At 39.9% G+C, this 17,520-nt stretch overlaps 1 protein-coding gene across 11 annotated transcripts in view; it reads left to right on the top strand.

Annotated features, from left to right (window-relative positions):
- DYNC1I1 (dynein cytoplasmic 1 intermediate chain 1) overlaps positions 1–17,520 on the top strand; it is a 207,602-nt gene that overhangs the window by 47,227 nt on the left and 142,855 nt on the right. For 9 of the 11 annotated variants that reach the window (XM_042816549.1, XM_042816551.1, XM_042816543.1 and 6 more), the window contains one exon: positions 15,480–15,539. The exons of the other annotated variants lie outside the window; for them this stretch is intronic. In XM_042816549.1, the coding sequence (XP_042672483.1) occupies positions 15,480–15,539 (60 nt within the window). The remainder of the gene's footprint in view (positions 1–15,479; positions 15,540–17,520) is intronic. 11 annotated transcript variants of the gene reach the window in all.

Here is a 17,520-nt window from a genome sequence, read left to right as displayed (position 1 = left end):
ACATTGTATTCCCCTTCAGCCCGATGCAGACACCGTCCATGGAGATGAGGAAGTTGCACAACTGCTTCTAAAAGCTGCTCAGCCCTCTAGAAGAGATGGAGGTTGTTAAGTAGAAAAGCTCTAGCCTATAAAATATGGCAGTTCAAAACATGTAAAATAATGTAATGCTACATTTATAAACGAAATCAGAGTTCAAAAGTTGTTTTTAAGCAAAGTGTAGACTGCTGTTCAGGATAAAGTAGCTGTGAAAATGCTAACTGGACATTTCTAAGTTCCTCATGATATGGTAATGGTGTAACTTTTTTGATGTTAAGACAATGAAATGTATTTTGAAGGAATTTATTTTAACATGTTCTACACTACCACTGCCATCAACAAGCAATGACAGCATATGGTCACATTTCTCTAGAGAAGAGAATTGAATTTGTTCTCATCTTCAAGGGTCATGATGTACTTATGTTATGAGCTATCCTTCTGGATAATTGACTGGATTGTTGTGGCCATACTAGGAATTCAGTGCTAATCCCAGGGCCTTGTTTGCCGTTCATGGCTTTGCTTGCCATCCTCTCTGGTGTTCAAAGTACTGTGTTTTGCATCATGCCATGGGTATTTGCCTGGCGTGACTGACTTGTGATAATGGCAATTCCACAAGCAACTGTCCATGTCTCAGGGCATCTCTATAACTGGTGGACAGAAGTGGATGGTTGTTTGTCATTGGGTGCAGAAGATGTACTCAGTGTGTGTTTGGGTGCATCAGTACACTCAGGCATGCGTGTGTGTTAGAGTTGCCCAAATTGAAGAGGAAAATATTAACAGAGCTGTCATCACAGCAGGTAAGCAGGATAAAATCACCTTTGCTGTATTCTGCCAGAGGAATGCCAAGACATTATTTCTGATTTATTTTGATTATGTGCAGATGCCTGCTTATCTGTATAAAGAAGGTTATTCTTCCTTTTATGTATCCCTCCATCTTGCTTTCTCTATGAAGAGGGTACATTGGCCATGTCATCTCTTATGCCTCAGTTATAGAGGAGATTCAAGTAGGATATTGGGAAAAATTTCTTTTTGGAAAGAGTGTTGTGGCACTGGAAGAGGCTGCCCAGTGAAATGGCAGGGTTGCTGTCCCTGGAGGTGTTCAAGAAGCATGTAGATGTTGCACTGAGGGATGTGGTTTAGAGGGAAATGAAGGCTGAAGGCAGACTGATTATTTATTGATGAAGTGATTTCCAGAAGAAAATGTGGATATTTAAATAATAATAATAAAAAGATCTGTAAAATCATAGGCTTTGGTTTGGTACAGAAGATAATGCATTTGAGAGAAGCTCTGCTGAGAGCTTTGAGGAAAGCTAGAGATGTTTTTATGGTCCCATGTGAGCACTGGTTTCTGGTGCAGAACTAGGCTGTGTTCATACTTTGATGGCACATGATAGTGATCAGACTGAATCTATTGGTCCTAGTATCACAAGTACACCTGAGGTTTGTTTTGACTGGCAAACACCTGTGATTTCTTACAGACCAGTGAGCATTGTGGAGCTAAATCTAGAAATCCAAATTTCTGACATCTGCTTTTTAGGAAGTTAGTTGATAAGTAGCGAGGGTTCAGGCAGATGGTGCGGCGTAGTTTTTGTCCTGGTACCATAGATCTAATTCTACCCTAGTTAAGAAAATGAAAACTAGCTGGTAACTTGCTTTCTATGTATAGAAATTATATGAGGAGCAGAAGGGCTCATGTAGACAGTGCTTAACAGACAGCGAATTGTTTGTCATTGGAGCTGGCCAAATATAAAACAAGGAAAACTGTAAAAATTTAATGACAAGACAAATTAATCACTAAAGCAATTTACTTAAATACTCTATTGGATGTTGTATCACTGGGCATTTCTCATTCAGGATAATGTGCCTGGCCGACAGGCAGATAATAGCTCCAACAGTAATTCATTCAGAAGAGCCGTACAGCTTTTTGTTGCACAGGGAGAAAAGCCGCGTGGTCACAATGGTCCCTTTTGGTATAAGATCTATACGCTGGTAGTGCTGCCATCCAGCAGCACCATTGTCCATTATCTCTAACATAATAGCTAGAGCAGTGCTGCCTTTTCCCTGATGCCATTAAGCTTATTAGGATAACGTGTGGGGCGGGCTGTGTAATAACACTAAATTATGGAACCATTTCTGTCCTGTGTAGTGCAGGTTTTTATGTGTGTTTTTTTTTTTTTTTTTTTTTTTGCTTGATCTTCAGTACCACATGGCTATTTGTCATAGCCTTTTCACCAAGGATGATGTTAGGTTTCGGGAGTGTTCCAACTTCTGGTACGTGACAAGACATTATGATAGCAACAATAACAATGTACAGATGTTAGATAAATGGTGCTTGAAACTGCTGGAAGTTTCATTTCCAAATGCTTCCATTTGGACAGGGCAGCCAATATTTTTGTTTATCATTTTTTGGTTGTGGTGGGGTTTAATTCCAAGCAGGCAGAAATCTGTTATAGAATCACAGAACATCCCAAGGTAGAGAGTAGCATCGAATCCAACTCCTGGCCTCACACAGGAGCACCCCAGAATCAGACCGTATGTCTGAGAACATTGTCCAGATGCTTCTTGAACTCCGACAAGCTCAGTGCTGTGACCAGTGCCCTGGGCAGCTCGTTCCATCCCCACCACCCTCTGGTGCAGAAGACCCTTTCCCTAAGCCCCAGCTGTCCCTCCCCTGGCACAGCTCCATGCCGTTCCCTCAGGCCCTGTCACCAGAGAGCAGAGCTCAGCGCTGTGAGGAGCTGCAGCTGCCATGAGGCTTCCCCTCAGCTCCTCTGCTCTGGGCTGAGCAAACCCAGGGACCTCAGCTGCTCCTCATGTCTTCCCCTCCAGACTCTTCACCATCATTGTACTTCGATTCTGGATCCATAACTGTAAAGCTTAAAAAATAGATTTTGCATGTGCTACTCTTAGTTACTAGACTGCTCTGAACAATTCATCAGAGCCCAGTTGTTGCACAGAGAGCAGCTTGCCTGTTTCCACATATTTGCACAGGGTTGACTTTGTCAACCCTTTGGCTGTGGTGCATAGATAGGAACATTACATCACAGCCTCAACTCTGGATAGATAAGTTATTAATTCACGGGGCTTTCTGTTGCGGCATGTTCAGACATGACTCATTTACCACAAGGCAGCATTGCATAATACAGTATACTCTGCTTAGCATGTTCAGAGCGAGTATTTTGTTCAGTGACATTGATGTCCCACGTTCTTTTGCTAATGGTCAGGTTATATAGCTGTGCATATCAGAAATGGAGATTTCGGCCAACTGAGGGCTGCTCTGACAGTGATGTTTCCTATTTCATTGTGCTGTCCCACAACGTCAGAGGTGGATGTTGGTGGTTGGGCAGTAGAGATTGTAGCTTCCCACCAATATCCCATTACATTTTGTTGCCGTGTGAGGGATGGTAGCAGAGGGGCAGTCTGACACAATGGCATCTGATGGAAATGTACGTGAAGCAAAGGTGTGGAATTGAATTTCTCTATGCGGACAAAATGGCACCCAGTGACATTCGTTGATGCTTGCAGAATGTTTATGGACGCTAAATGTGTTGTGTGCTTCATGAATGTGAGCACAGTGAAGTGGTGGTTCACCTCCACTGGTGCAGATGCCTATAAGTGCAGCACACAGGCCCTTGTTCATTTGCAAAATGCATAGCAAATGGTGGTGACTACACTGAAAAATAGTGTTTTGTAGCTGAGAATTTGCTCTTTCAGTTAGTGTTATTGTGCTGTTTATTGAAGTTTCCATGGAAATAAATAGGAGGAATTACTTTTGGAGTGGCCTACATTATGTATTCCTGTCACCTGCAGGGTGTGTGTGTGTGCTCACCATAGTGTACTGCACATGTGGATGAGTTCTATTTGTGGACCAAGGTGTGATTTAGCTGTGTGGTCCATTTTTCCTTCTCTCCTTCACTACTTCCGTGCATTGCCCAGTTGGATTCATTACCATACAATGGTAGGTTTGTACAGTAGCAGCCCTCTCATTGTTGAACTGGGTTTTGTGTATGTGTGCAAGTGCAGTGAAATTGCATGCATGTAACTCTTCCCCATGTACATTTTGCAATGAAACGTGAGAATCCCTTTAGGCTGTGTGTAAGGTTTCCCACCTTCCATCTGCTCAGTAAAATGCAAAAGGCTCAGCTGCCTGGGACATGTAAAGGTTAATGATTGCCTTTCTTTCTGCAACAACTTCGTCTGTGCTCTTTTGATTTCTAACTTACATATATTGCTGTGTGTACATTTAGATGCCTGATTGTCTCCTGGGCTACAGTAAAGACAAAGATGACAGAAAGTAATCTTTGTCTTCTGGTAGTTGCTGTCAGAGAGTGGTTATGTCAGCATGGTGTTTTGTCTGCTGTAATGTAGTGCAAGCATCCAGGTACATTATTTTATATTATTTCTCTCTCAGTCCATTGGTTTTGGTATTTTTGTCTGGCTACAGCTACTCATACTGTTTGATTAAGGGACTCTATAACACTTAGTTTAAATGAGTCTTACCTGAATTATGCTATCGTTCCATTGATACCACAGTTTTCAAGATGTGTTTGATGGACTAAAGCTGTTTGGCTTCCATCAGTGAATGGATCTTATTTGAAATAAAGCTTTGCAGGGTCAGTCCTTATTTAGATAAAGCCATATGTGAATATTTAATGAAAGTTACTATGAAAATGAATTTTAAGTACAACATTAGATAGCGAAAGAAAGCAAAAATAGAAGAGAAATCAGGTTTTTCAAAGAGATTTTGAAGCAGTAACATGGCATTTCTTGTAAAGCTTGACTGCTATGGAATCTTGACTGCCTCGTCATTACTGCAGATTTTTATTTTTAAGTAAAAAGTTGCAGCCATCCTAGAAATAGAACAGCTGTTGGTAATGCTGGATGACTTTTCTCTGAGGAGCAGCGTCTCCTTTGGTTTTGGCTGCTGGCATGTTTTTTGTCCACTCTGTCAGTTCATCTTGCAGTTTCTGTGACCTCTGAATGCTTTCCCAAGTTGAGTTCAGAGAACACTGTAGCAGCTGTCATATCAGCTTGGATGTTCTTACTGATAGTGAATCAGAAGCACATCTTCTGCTCTCTTACGCTCTTTGAAAGTTCAAAAAACATTTTTCTCCATTTGTGTACCTTTTCATCAGATGTGATTTTGAATTGTTTCCATCTGCTTTTGAGCCTTTGGGGTATAAAAACAAATTCACAATGATATGTTTTCTCTTATTGGGTTGATGTCTACACTCAGTTTGTATTGTCCCACTGCAGGGAGGGTGGAAGCTCTTTTGCTGTGTAATATGTTCACTCATTTTTGTATAGTTATTAATTGATCTGCTTTTTATGCAGTGCCTCAGCATTGGACTTGTCCTACATTGTTTGAAATGCAGATATGAAGCACAAACTTTTTCTTTCTCACATAACACACTCAAAGGGAAAGATGTAGCTCTGGAGCATCTGGGCACTGAGTCAGTGTGTGGCATTCAAGTAATGTATTTACCCTTTTACAGCTGTGTGTGTAAATCTTGCTCACTGTCTGTCAAGTCAAAAGAAGGTATATCCAGTTAAGAGATGTCTTCTTGACATGTAAGAATTAAAGCCTTTATTTGCTGATCTCTCATAGGTATATCCAAATGTCACTGAAGTCTTTATGTTCTGTGCTTTCCAGGCTTTTAGCCTGAGAAAAAAAAATCAGACTTGGCAACTCAGCTGTTATTTCCACTATTTCATTTTTAAGCAGCACCTTACCTACACAATAACACACTGACAAGCAAAAGAAAGAGTATCAGAATTCCACCTTCCTTTTAAAATATCTCCTTTGCTGTTTAATTAAATGCATACAGAGGCAGAGGAGGAGGTTAGATCCTGCTCTCAATTTCAGTTATACAGGAAGGTTAAATTATTGCAGTAGATCATCTCTTCCTGTCCATGCAGCGTATTTCCTACCCTCGCTTCAGGCAAAGGGAAGCACGGAGCAGTGTAAAGACTCTAAGAGAACTTCAGGAAAGACCAAGGAAAAATACATGCTTCTCTTGAATGGTGTTTTGTTCAGAAAGGAAGGATTTTAATCCTAGGGACTGCAGACACGAGTCTGTCACAGTGAGGAGTTGAGAGAAAGGTTTGCTTGGTGGCTGGAGGCATACAAAATAACCCTGGGGGGTGCTGAGCTTGCACCTCTAGTTCTGATGGGTTTGGGATGGTATGGTAAATCTCTCAGGCTTCCCATCTCCCACTCACTTATGGGATGGTGGGTCTGTGCATGAGGCTGGAGAAAGGTGGATTTCCCAGTCTGTTCCCTCCTTTTGTGCCTGCACAAAACACGATTCTCCTCCTTTACATTCAATGTATATTTAGCACAAGATATTTGAAGCTCCTTTGTGTCATACATATTTTTTTTAGCCTCTAAACATAAGCAGACACCTTAGGGACTGATACTTGGCAGTTGCTTTCAAGTGTCTGTACATCTGACCTAGAAAGTAGGGAGTGTTTTTCAATGCGTGCCGATTACAAAGTCAGAATAGTCCATATTAATTAGAATCATCTGCAGTGCTTTTACCACGTGAGCCTGTGGCATCATTAAGGAGTTTTGTGCTTTCATTCCTAAAGGATGGATAGAGTTCAGTTCTCCATATCTTTGATTATTTTTCTCATTAGCAAGCATCTCCACGCTATAAATTAAAGGAAAGATTGCTATTCCCAAGGTACTTCATAAAATGCCTTGGAAACCTGAGCCACAGCTGCACCCTGAAGAAAATAACATTAATGCATAAAGCCACTCTTAACCGTTTAGGTTATCAGCCCAGTTGTAGGTATTTTTCTGTATTTTTTTTCCAGACGTATCATGAATGTATTTAGTCAGACAATGAGATGATTCGAGGTTTAAAACACCAGTGCTCTTAAAACAAATCAAATATGTTTATTCTCCTTGAAGAACAACTAACTTGGTAAGGGCAGCTCAGCTTAAAGAGAAGTTCTCTTGCATAGAATCTCTTCTTGATTTAATTAAATTTTGTGAGATCTCCTCTTATGTTGAACTGTTTAACATTGTTAAACTGATGCCATGTTTTTGCAAATAGACGTTTTCTGCCTCGCTTGAGTATTTTTCATAGGTACGCTGTCACAAAATAAATACTGTGTAGGAAGGACAGCATCAACTCTTCTCCCAGCTTGCAATTAGTGAATTGTTGCTCTGCCGTGAATACGTTGCTGGAAGCTTTCAGCTTTTTCTTCAGTTGTGAAGACAGTATTGCGGGTTCCAGCCTTGCTGTTATCAGTTTGACTCATTAGAAGGGTTATGGATTGCCTTTATGAGTCTTGACCAATAAATGTAGCCTTGTCTCTTATGGGACTCTTTCCAACCTTCCTTAAAGTTTGTGAGAAAATTGTTTTTTGGAGATTGGATCAAAGTGTCCCGACATGAGTGCTGAAGTTCCTTCAAATTGTCTACAGGACCTGATGACATTTTGGATCATCTGAATTCTCTTTTGCCACTCAGGCTTTCTCTTGGTTTAAAAAATACAAGATAAAAATTGTATTTCTTTAAAGAATTTTCGAACTGCTTCAAGGTTTCCTGTAAGAACAGAGCAACTTTTGCCTCCCTCCTCCTGAACATGGTTTTTATTAATGCACTTTCAGGATGGCAGTTCACACTCTCCAGCACTTACAGTAAATCTGTGCGGATGCAGAGGCACAGCAGAAGCTTCTAACTGTGTTGACCTTCTGTCCTCTCAGTGACTGCCTGCTGTTCCCAATGACCTTCTGGTAAACCAGCATAGATTTCCAGACTAACATCCCTGTAGTTATGGCATACAAACTGTGAGAAGGGCAAGGTTCATTACATTGCCAGAAGGTCATATTCTATGACGTAGACCTGAAATAAGGACAGCCTTAGATATAAGAAATAAGTTCAGCACATTGGATGTATTTCACTGCTGATTTACTTAGTGTAATTCTATGAATCAATGAGGTGTTCATTCCATTATATATCAGTCCTATAAAAACCATGTCAAGAATTTTTCAGTCCAATTTAAATTTCAAATTGATTTTGAAAATTATTAAATACATTTGGCAACAGGGCCTTGATTTAAGAAAACTTTTGAATATACAATTTTTAAAATACTACCCTATGATTTTTAGAAATATACCTTTTAAAAGAAAAAAGAGTATTTTAAACTTATGCCTTTCTGAAAAATGCTGTTATGGTTGCCGGGCATCTGAAAGACAGTGCTGTGCTCTGAGGGAGGTCATCATTGCTCTTTTTATTGGTGAAGACTGGAAGTCAGAGGTGTCAGCCTGCTTGGAAACGTAACTGCAACCCCAAGTATCCAGCTCTGCCTCCAGCAGCGGTGCCAAACCACTTGTTCACTGAATGCTTTATGGCATTTTATTTTATGATTACCAGCCCAGCTCCAAAAACATCACCCACAGTGATGTCAGACTGTTCTGCTGCACAAGTGAGAGTCTTGTTGAGAGGCACAGATCCTCCCTAAAGGCTGATAACCGTCTTGCTTATAATGTGCTTCAGAAAACAAACAGCACAAGGAAGGTATTTTCTTTTTCGCCAATCCTTTCAAAGTGGAACAGATCTGCTAAACAGAGCACAGATGGCTCCTGAATAGTGGCTTAAATGCAAAGCACCAATTGAGGCAAGTGATACTTTCCCATATTTGAGTAATGGCTTTGAATCTTCTTGATCTATTTTGTTTTGGAAACATGTTTTAAATGTATGACCAATATCAGAAAGTGAAAATTGCAGGGGAGAAAATTAAGATTACGAAAATCTGCAAAAAATGAACCACTTGTCTACACACACATATTTTTTCAAACGTCTGCTGTAACTTCTTGCAATTTCTATTTCAGATTTTCTAATTAATCAGTGTTAAAATAGGAGCGTTGGAGAAACTGATTTAGACTCAACAAATTAGATAGAACTCTTTAAAATTTTATAGCTAATCACCTGTGTAACCTTACGCTAATTCTGGCAATATTCAGCTCTTAAGGAAAAAAACCACCAAACAGCTAGGTACGTGATAGATTACATATTAAACCACAATCCAGTAATATTTGCAAATTTAAGTGAAAATATTCGGGATCATTGAACAAATACTGTTAAACTTATCTAAACGCTTGTATTTTACTGGTGATATAAAAATAAAGTCTCACAGCTGTGGCACCCCATATTTTAGGATTGTACAACTTGGGTGGAATCTGTACTTCTGTGTGTTATCCATGTATGTATGTACAGTTCTTAATGTGAGCAATTTTGAATCCTGTGGAAACAAACCTGGGCCCATTTTTAAGCATGTGGCTCATCTCTGCATCAAACTTAAAAATTAAGAGTTCCTATTATTCCTTTCAATTTAATGCTTTTATGTGACAGCACTTTTTTTTTTTTTTTTTTTTTTCCTTTTTGTCTGCTTTTTTCCTAATTCACTTTTTATGCAAGTCAGAATAAAAGCAAACCAGAACCAAATGGAGCATTGCAGGCTTTCAAGTAGCAGCTCTCCTGTCAGTGCAGAGGCAGATAGCTCTGTACTGGCTTTGCATTGCAGGGAGATGGCTCTGCATTGTGGGGAGATGAAGGGGAGAGCAAGGAATCACACAACCACAGTGGCTGAGGTTGGAAGGTGCCATGGGAGTCTGTCTGGTTGAACCTCTCCACTCAAAGCGGGCTTACCTAGAACAAGTTGCTCGGCCCTATCCAGTTGGGCTTTGACTATCTAAAATGAAGGATTGTTCCCTCATCACACTGAGGTGAGGCTGGCTGGCCTGCAGATGCCCAGACCCTCCTTTGAACACAAGTTAGGTGTATTCACAGTGGTTTCTTGATAACAGATTGGCAGTCACACAGGCGAGGTACCCAGACCTCTCCAGCGAGGAAGTGTAATGTAGATGATTGGATGGGTTGGTAACCCACCCAAGTTAGTTGATTTTTCCCCCAGAATTCTCTGTGGACAGCCACCTTTGACACCTATTCACAGCTGGAGACTAAGCTGGATACTGAGAACTCCTGTGTGGAGATATCTCCTGTCTTCCTGTTCGAATGCAGAGAGCCAATGATGACTTGCTTCTGTACCAGAGCACTTCCAAGGTGCCTGAAGTTTGGCTGCTACCTTGGACAGGAGAAGGGGCAATAGTCATTTTTGCTAACATTTGTAGAATTTTAGAAGCGTTTTACTCTGGTGCAAAACAAAGGTTCTTTGAAGCTTCGTATGTTTTGTATGTTTTGTATGTTGTGTCTCCCTCTTCATTTATTCTTTTTTTTTTTTTTTGGCAATGGTTAAACAATCTGTGTTCTGTTTAATGGGATTGGCCTTTGAGCTCTGAAAACTTCAACACACTAAATCTGTGGAGTCATGATACACTTCTTCACTGTATTTTTGGGCCAGAAGAGCATCGTTAGTTCCCACACAAAGGATAATTTTAGGATGTTTCTGTTACCAGTAGTGAAGATGCTGGATTTGGAGTGTCAGGTTATTAAATTAGAGACACATACAAATAACTCTGTTCAGTGGATACCTCAGGACAGTGTCAGTGTGGTTTTCTCTTGGTCTGGAAAGCACAACAGCTTGTGGTGACAGGAGATGACACAATGTAGTGTTTGCTTTCCTCCAGTTCTGCTTGAAAGAGTGATTTGCAAAGCAGCAGAGAGGTTTCTACCCTGCAAGAGGCCCCTTGGAAAAAAGCGGAGTTTGCTGTTATTTCTGTGAGTAGCCTTTTTCAAAGCATGAATTTTCAGGCCTGGTTGCTCTTGACCTGAGAAGGGAAAGTAGGGGAGAAAAGAAGTCATGCAGAACATATGTTCTGGAGCATCCGCAACAGATGAGGGAGGATTTGATTTTAGTTTCGAGGAAGAAGAGTTAAAACAAAGCCTCCAGCATGCTGGATTACGGCACTTAGCAGAGCTGAGCTGTGCCACAGCCTGACCGTGATCCAGGATATTTAATGTCCTTTTATGATGGTATTTTAGTAGGTACATTTGTTGGCACTGGTGTCTAACTTGTTTTATGTACTATCACCAAGGCCAGATTAAAAGTTTTCATTATCAGCTGAGAAGTCTTCATGAATTTCAGAGAGCTTTAGATGACAGAATTTATATTTCATTCATGCATTATGAGGCTGGGATTTTTCTGAAAGAGTTCAGATATTTTCTTTCATTTGTAGTTTGTTTATTTTAGGTTTTTTTCTGCATTTTTAATTGATACAAACAGCATAATGCAATTAGAATAAAATCGTCTGGAAGTAAGTTTCTGCAGGGCACCGTAACACATGGCAGAGTGCCTGCTTTTCCTTTCTAATTATAGTACAAAAAGGGAATCCTTCTGTTTGAATTCCTTTTCTTCCTCCCTTAAATTTTGAAATAGTTCTTGTCCACTCAAAGTTCTGCTCTAAATATCTTTCCAATGCTGTGGATGTGAATTCAGAGTAGAAGGTTTAACAAATTGCTTTACCATCTGATCTTTTCATAGATGTGTGACATCTTGGTCTCTTTTTCCCCTTGGATTCTATCTGCAGTTATTTTCCTACTGGCTTGAGAGAAAGAAAATGCACTGTATGAAAATGAACTGGTGGTACCCTTTCAGTACAGATGGCTGAAATAGCACCAGCATTTAAGAATGCTGTGCTAAACTCCTAAATTATTGAGATCATAGCACACAGCAAATAGGAATAGTTACAGAGAGGTATCTAAGGAAAATGTATGAAAGCAGATCATTTTAAAGAGAGATGATAACTCTTGTACTTTGTCTACTTAGTGCAAGATTTACAAGTCCTCATTCCCTTTGTGCTGCTTTAGACCAATCTGTTAATTGGTGATAGTTTTTTTATCCTACAATCACTCAAGGGCAGCCGTTCTTCACCAGACGTGTATAAGGAAGATTGATAGCAGGGCTATTGTTTGTCTCTGTGTGGGAGACTTATATAGCAACCAGCTTTGAAACAATGTTGGGTAGTTCTCATTAAAAGAATGTCTGTGCTTTCTGGGTGATGGAACAGCCTGATCCGGCTTAGTCCTGACTGGATCTCATGCTCAGTGAGTTCCCATCTGTGGAGTTTCCAGAGACTCTTCCCATGCTGTGTGCACTCACTTCACCCGCAGGAGGCTCAACTCACATGGTCTGCAGGAGATTTGTGGAAAGACTGCAATGTGCAAGGGAGTACTGCTTTTTCCTCTCTGTCTGATGCTCAGAGGCTCTTTTCCCCATTAAAGTGTTGTGACGACATGCTTTAGATTTCATTTACATGGATCTGTGCCAAAGTCTATTCAGGGGGGCTTTCCCCAGTCTGCAGTCTCTGAAAAGTCCAGAATGAAAGCACCTGTGTGTGCCTGCTGAGCTACTGGTCACACAGGCCCACGTACTTGTCTTTGGGGTCTGCTGCATTACTCCCTCTGTTCCTCTGTTTGGGTCCCTAGAAGTCCCAAAGCCAATTTCAGTTTTCTTTTATGAGGAAGGAAATCAAAAGTGGAACAACATGAAATGCTTTTCTTCATGAAGAAATTTCTTGGGAAAGAACTTGTGCACTAGATTTGAAAAAGATTGGCACTGATTTTTCACTGCGATCCAATGGCATTTCACAATCCCCTCTGAGAACTGTCTGCAGGAGAACAAGCATAATGGTAATACTCATCCCAACAATCAGGGAATGTCATGCAGCATGTCTTCCCATCACTAACAGATTAGCTGTAATTTCCTAGTTTGGATGACAGAAGAGGCTAGTCAACATCATCTTTCGGTTACGAGTCCATTAAGAGTCTGTTTATTTCTTCTTTAGTTATTGCTGTGAGAGCTGGCTAAATTATTATGTTTTCACTGTTCACTCCCTTTTGTTTTGCTCTGCAGGCACTCTTCAGGTAGCAGGAAGAGGCAAAGGGCTAACCAGTATTGCCTTTGAAATGTGTAGTAGCTTCCTTTGCTCGCCACCGTCCCTGGTGTGTGTGTAGCTGTTTGCGTTGTGTCTCGTAGGGCAAGACTGGAGCCTGAAGATCTGCTACCTGCAGCCTTGTTGTCTGCAATAAACGGTGGCCAGCTGAGTTTGAGAATACAGTGCACCAGATTGCTCCCTTATGTATTTTTCAGGCCTTTGCAAGCAGTGTTGCTGAGTAAAAAATTACCATTTGGAGCACAAATCTAAGAATTTTTCTTTCACAGATGCACTCAAATTGCTGAAATACAGGTATATTCAGGAGACAAGCAGAATTGTCATTTAAAATATTTATCAATATCATGAACATCTCCATGCCATAATCCAGATTATTAAATTGTAAGAGATGTTGCCTTCACTATGTGTATGATCAGCATAAAACAAACAGTGGCTAAAAGGTGGCTGTGGGGTCAAATGAACTTTTTTACATGTAGAATTCCATCGAAAGGTATTGCTTTTCTCATATTTTGGGGATTTGAGTGCTGATAGTGTAAGATCTCTAAATTTAGATAACCGGCTCAGTATGAGAGAAATATGCTCTCTTGTAACTGGTCTGGATTCTCAGAATTGGAATATAAGGGTTCTAGCTCTTTGAAGACCTGTTGTTCCTGTTTTAATCACACGATAATAGTTTTTCTTTTGGAATGGTCTTTACCTCTTGGGAAATTTTGTTTGGAAATAAATGGAGAGGAAAAATAACTGAAATGAGTTATGTATGTTTTCTTGTAAGCGTTTTGAAAACCCAGATGTGCATGTACAAGTAGCCCCTGGGTAGATATTATAGTGGAAATGGGCATATGCATAGCAAGTCCTCTTAGGCATTGCTGACCTTGGTTCCATTGTAAGTCATTCTCCCACAGATAGCCTTTTAATAGTGTATAGGTACTACATTAACCACTGATGCTTTTGCCTTGTCTGCCTTCAGATCCCTGTGACCACTTTCATTTCCGTTGTACTTGAGCTACAATCAAGTAATGAGGAAAAAAAAAGTCTGTTCTTTCTTACTGTACTGTTTTATCTCTGATCATTTTATAACAGTGTATAATAGTGTTTTATAATAGAATAATAATAATTCATTTTGGAGAAACTTTCTGTATCGCTGTAGTTTTTTGAACCAATACACATCACTACAGATCAAAAGAACTTGAGGGGAATAAGCACCCTTGCATTGCATGGGAAAGCAGGTTCGCATGAAAGTTCTTCATTCTTTTTGTACATGCAGGATGTCTGGAGAGATTTATCATTAACATTGGTAATAGTTTACTGAATATAAGACAGCGTAATTGTATGGCTTTAAGAAATCTATTTCTAGTCTAATTAAATAACTTGTTAGTTTATGTGAATGATTCACTGTCAGAATTTGCTATTGTTGCAGAAAGGCTCTGTGTGAATTGAGCCTGGTTGGATATGTGGCTGTTCTTGTCTGAGTATGGTCAAAGTATATTCTCTGTATCTTCAAAACTTGCATTGAAAAGAAATGAGTGGAGTTTTAAATTTTGAGGACTGATGTTACCTAACGTGCCTGTATGATTTATTTGTTTTAGAGGAAGAGTGCTTTCCTTTACTTTAGCCTCTACTAGCGAGAACATTGCATAATTCAGTGCTCATATGAAAGGAAAAGGTGTTCAGGAGCCGAACTTGTACTTCTGATGCTGTCATGGATTCTGACAGCTCTCTTATCTATTAGATGTGGCTTCATTAGGGAGGAAGAATAAAGTAAAATCAAGAAATGGGCAGGCATTTTGAAAATGTTGATTTGAACATGTCAATTTTTGCATTTCTAAACCAGGGATTGGAAATATTTAATAGGACTCCATAAAAGCCCCGTGAGTGTTTGCAGTGTTTAAGAGATGTAGCTTGACAAGTTGCATTGCATTGCAAGGAACAACATCTTCACTTGAGACCGCATCTCTGGAGCACTCATATTATGTGTGTTAGATCCATGTGACAGTAGACTGTGACGACACTGTTAAAAGCAGATTTCCCCAGGTGTGCCGCTCCCCTCTTCTCCATAATTTTGATTTGGATTAAGAGGAATTTGTTGATTTGTCCCAGGTGCCTCCAGAATGTGGCAAAGCTGATGTCAGCATGTTCTTTGTTGTAGGATGTTTTGTGCCCAGAGCACTTTTTCCAGTCCTAGGACTATAAGAAGGGCTAGACTGCTTGCTCTTCAGTGGAATTTATGGCAAATCCATCTTATCATACAAACATGATCACAGTTAATTTTGCAAATTGTAAAATCGTAAATTTGTAAACTGTGCATATTGAGTGCATCAGCCATAGTTAGAGGGTTTTCAGGAAAAACAAAATCATTAACCTATATCTGAGAGGAAACCCAGATCTCATTGTTTACTGATAATATGCAATTTTAATAAGTTGCCCGCCCCGTTACAGGCTAACATCAGACCTTGCACTTAGAGAGTGAATGTACGACATACGGCATGTAAGTAATGAGATGCGGTTTTGTTCATCCTTTCAGTTAATTCTGTGTGTTCTTTTTTTCCCCCCTTGTGCTGCACGGCTGATTACCACCCTAGGACCTTGCAATGGGACACAGACCCCTCAGTGCTGCAGCTCCAGTCTGACTCTGAACTTGGGTATATGTCTGCTCTTTATGTTATTCATTTATCATTTCTTTGCAAGAGTTACGTTGCGAATGCTTCCCAGATGAGCTGTTTGTATGTGATTTTCATTTGCTTTGTTGACTCAGAAAGACCACAATTTAAGTTTCCTTTTTTCAGTTTCATCAGTAAGAAGCTTCAGCAAAGCCATCTTTGTGGAAAAAAACTACTACTTAAAGAAGCTCATGAAAGATAAGCTGCTATTTCTGTTGCCTGAAACACAATACAAATAACTATTTCATTACAGATGAAATGTTATTATTGTGGCACTTTAATGTGCATGTACAGCTACAGTGGTCTTGTTTGTACCTATTGATTCAGACTTCTCTTTCTGAATCATTTGCAAGGTACTTTCCCCCCTTCCTTCTTGTTTTTGTTGTAGTTATGTTGTTTCCACGTGCAATAACCCACATGCAATGACAATTTTCCCCTTTTCCTCAGGAGCTGTCTAGGCATTTATAATTATATACTTAAATATGATCATAGTCCACTAATTGCCATTTAAGTTGAGTTCAGGTCAGTCGAGCATTACCTAGTTATAATAGGGCTAAAATTAATATTCACCAGTTTGACATGGAACTTCTCTATCTTAACCATCTGAAAAAGTTGTTTAGGTAGCAGAATATAACTAGTGCAATTAAGAAGAGTACCAAATATGTTTATATTTCAAAAGGTCACTATATTAACGAAAAGAAGTTCATGTTTGTCATGAATATAGTTTAGCATCATCAAGAGAGGTCTGACAGCATGAAGGGGTTCTCTCTTATCTCCTGCGAGCAATCAAGGAAAATCAGAAACAATGGCTTTTCTAAATAGTATCTCCAGATCTAACATCAGCACCGTGCTATTGCTGAAGCTCCAAGTACATAGTCATGGCTTGGTAACAACAACAAAAAAATGCTTTAATAAGTTACTGAATTCTTTGTGGTCATTGAAGTTATCAGAGTGCGTTGGCAAGTGAAAATGCTGCTCACTACCATCTCAGACTGAATTTTACAGTCTCTTCTAAAAGAGAAAATTGGATGCTGTATTTTCAACATAAGAGGCAGCAAAGAAGAGAAAATAAATAGTAAAGGAAAAATAGCAAGACCCGAAGACATGAAATGCCCACCTGCAGAGATATTTAGGATAAATTATTCCTCTGAAAAGGAAAGGTAACTGTCCTTCAAATTCTTCAGAACTTGACTCATAAACAAAACCAAATCTCTGCACTGAATAAATTGTTCTGTCTATGAACAGATGGGCTTTCCTGTCTGAGTTTCCAAGCAAGTACCTTATTCTTCTGCAAGTTCTTTGTGTTTTCTCCCCAGCAATTCATGTGAAATTCATTCACCATTCTCTAGGCTTCAAGAAAAAAAACAGTTTTCCTTTAACGATTACGTGACAGTGCTCCCACCTGCAGTTAGAGATGTCACTGCTGTTTACCAGGAAAGGAAAGTGTCCAGAGTGCTTTCTAAACAGGCTTTCTCCACATCCAGAATGGTTAGGAATGCATTTATTTCCACCTGAGTGTGATATCAGGTAGATCTAACTTCTACAACGTCACCTGGGTCATACAAGAGGGGAAGAGTTTCTAAAGCGGTTTTGATGTGTTGGAAACCTTTTTGAAATCTCAGCTGCCCTCCCCAGAAGCTGGGATTGAAAGATGAACACTCTCAGAAGCAAAGGTCCTCAAATGGCTGTGCAAGGCAAGATGGTTTGATTCTCATAAAGATAAGCCTGTGCATAGCCACAAGTCTTCAGTCTTTTAGGAGCAGTAAAGACAGAAAAGGAGTGAAGCCAATGAGTGAACCCATGAGTATGCTTCGTAAGTCCTTTGTCTTCTACAAGACAGAGTTAGACAGAGGACCATGTATTTCTCTGGTATATGGCTATGAGACTAGATAAAAACACCATCATGAAAGAAATCCTGCAGTCAGGATGCAAATGATGTGTGTAGCTAAACACTTGACATCTT

The sequence above is a fragment of the Centrocercus urophasianus genome, unplaced genomic scaffold (genome assembly GCF_019232065.1).
Source record: "Centrocercus urophasianus isolate 14NV4802_14NV808 unplaced genomic scaffold, USGS_Curo_1.0 seq_16, whole genome shotgun sequence".
NCBI classification, from domain to species: Eukaryota; Metazoa; Chordata; class Aves; order Galliformes; family Phasianidae; genus Centrocercus; species Centrocercus urophasianus.
Note: the sequence above shows the minus strand (reverse complement) of the source record. Positions and strands in the feature narration are given on the sequence as shown.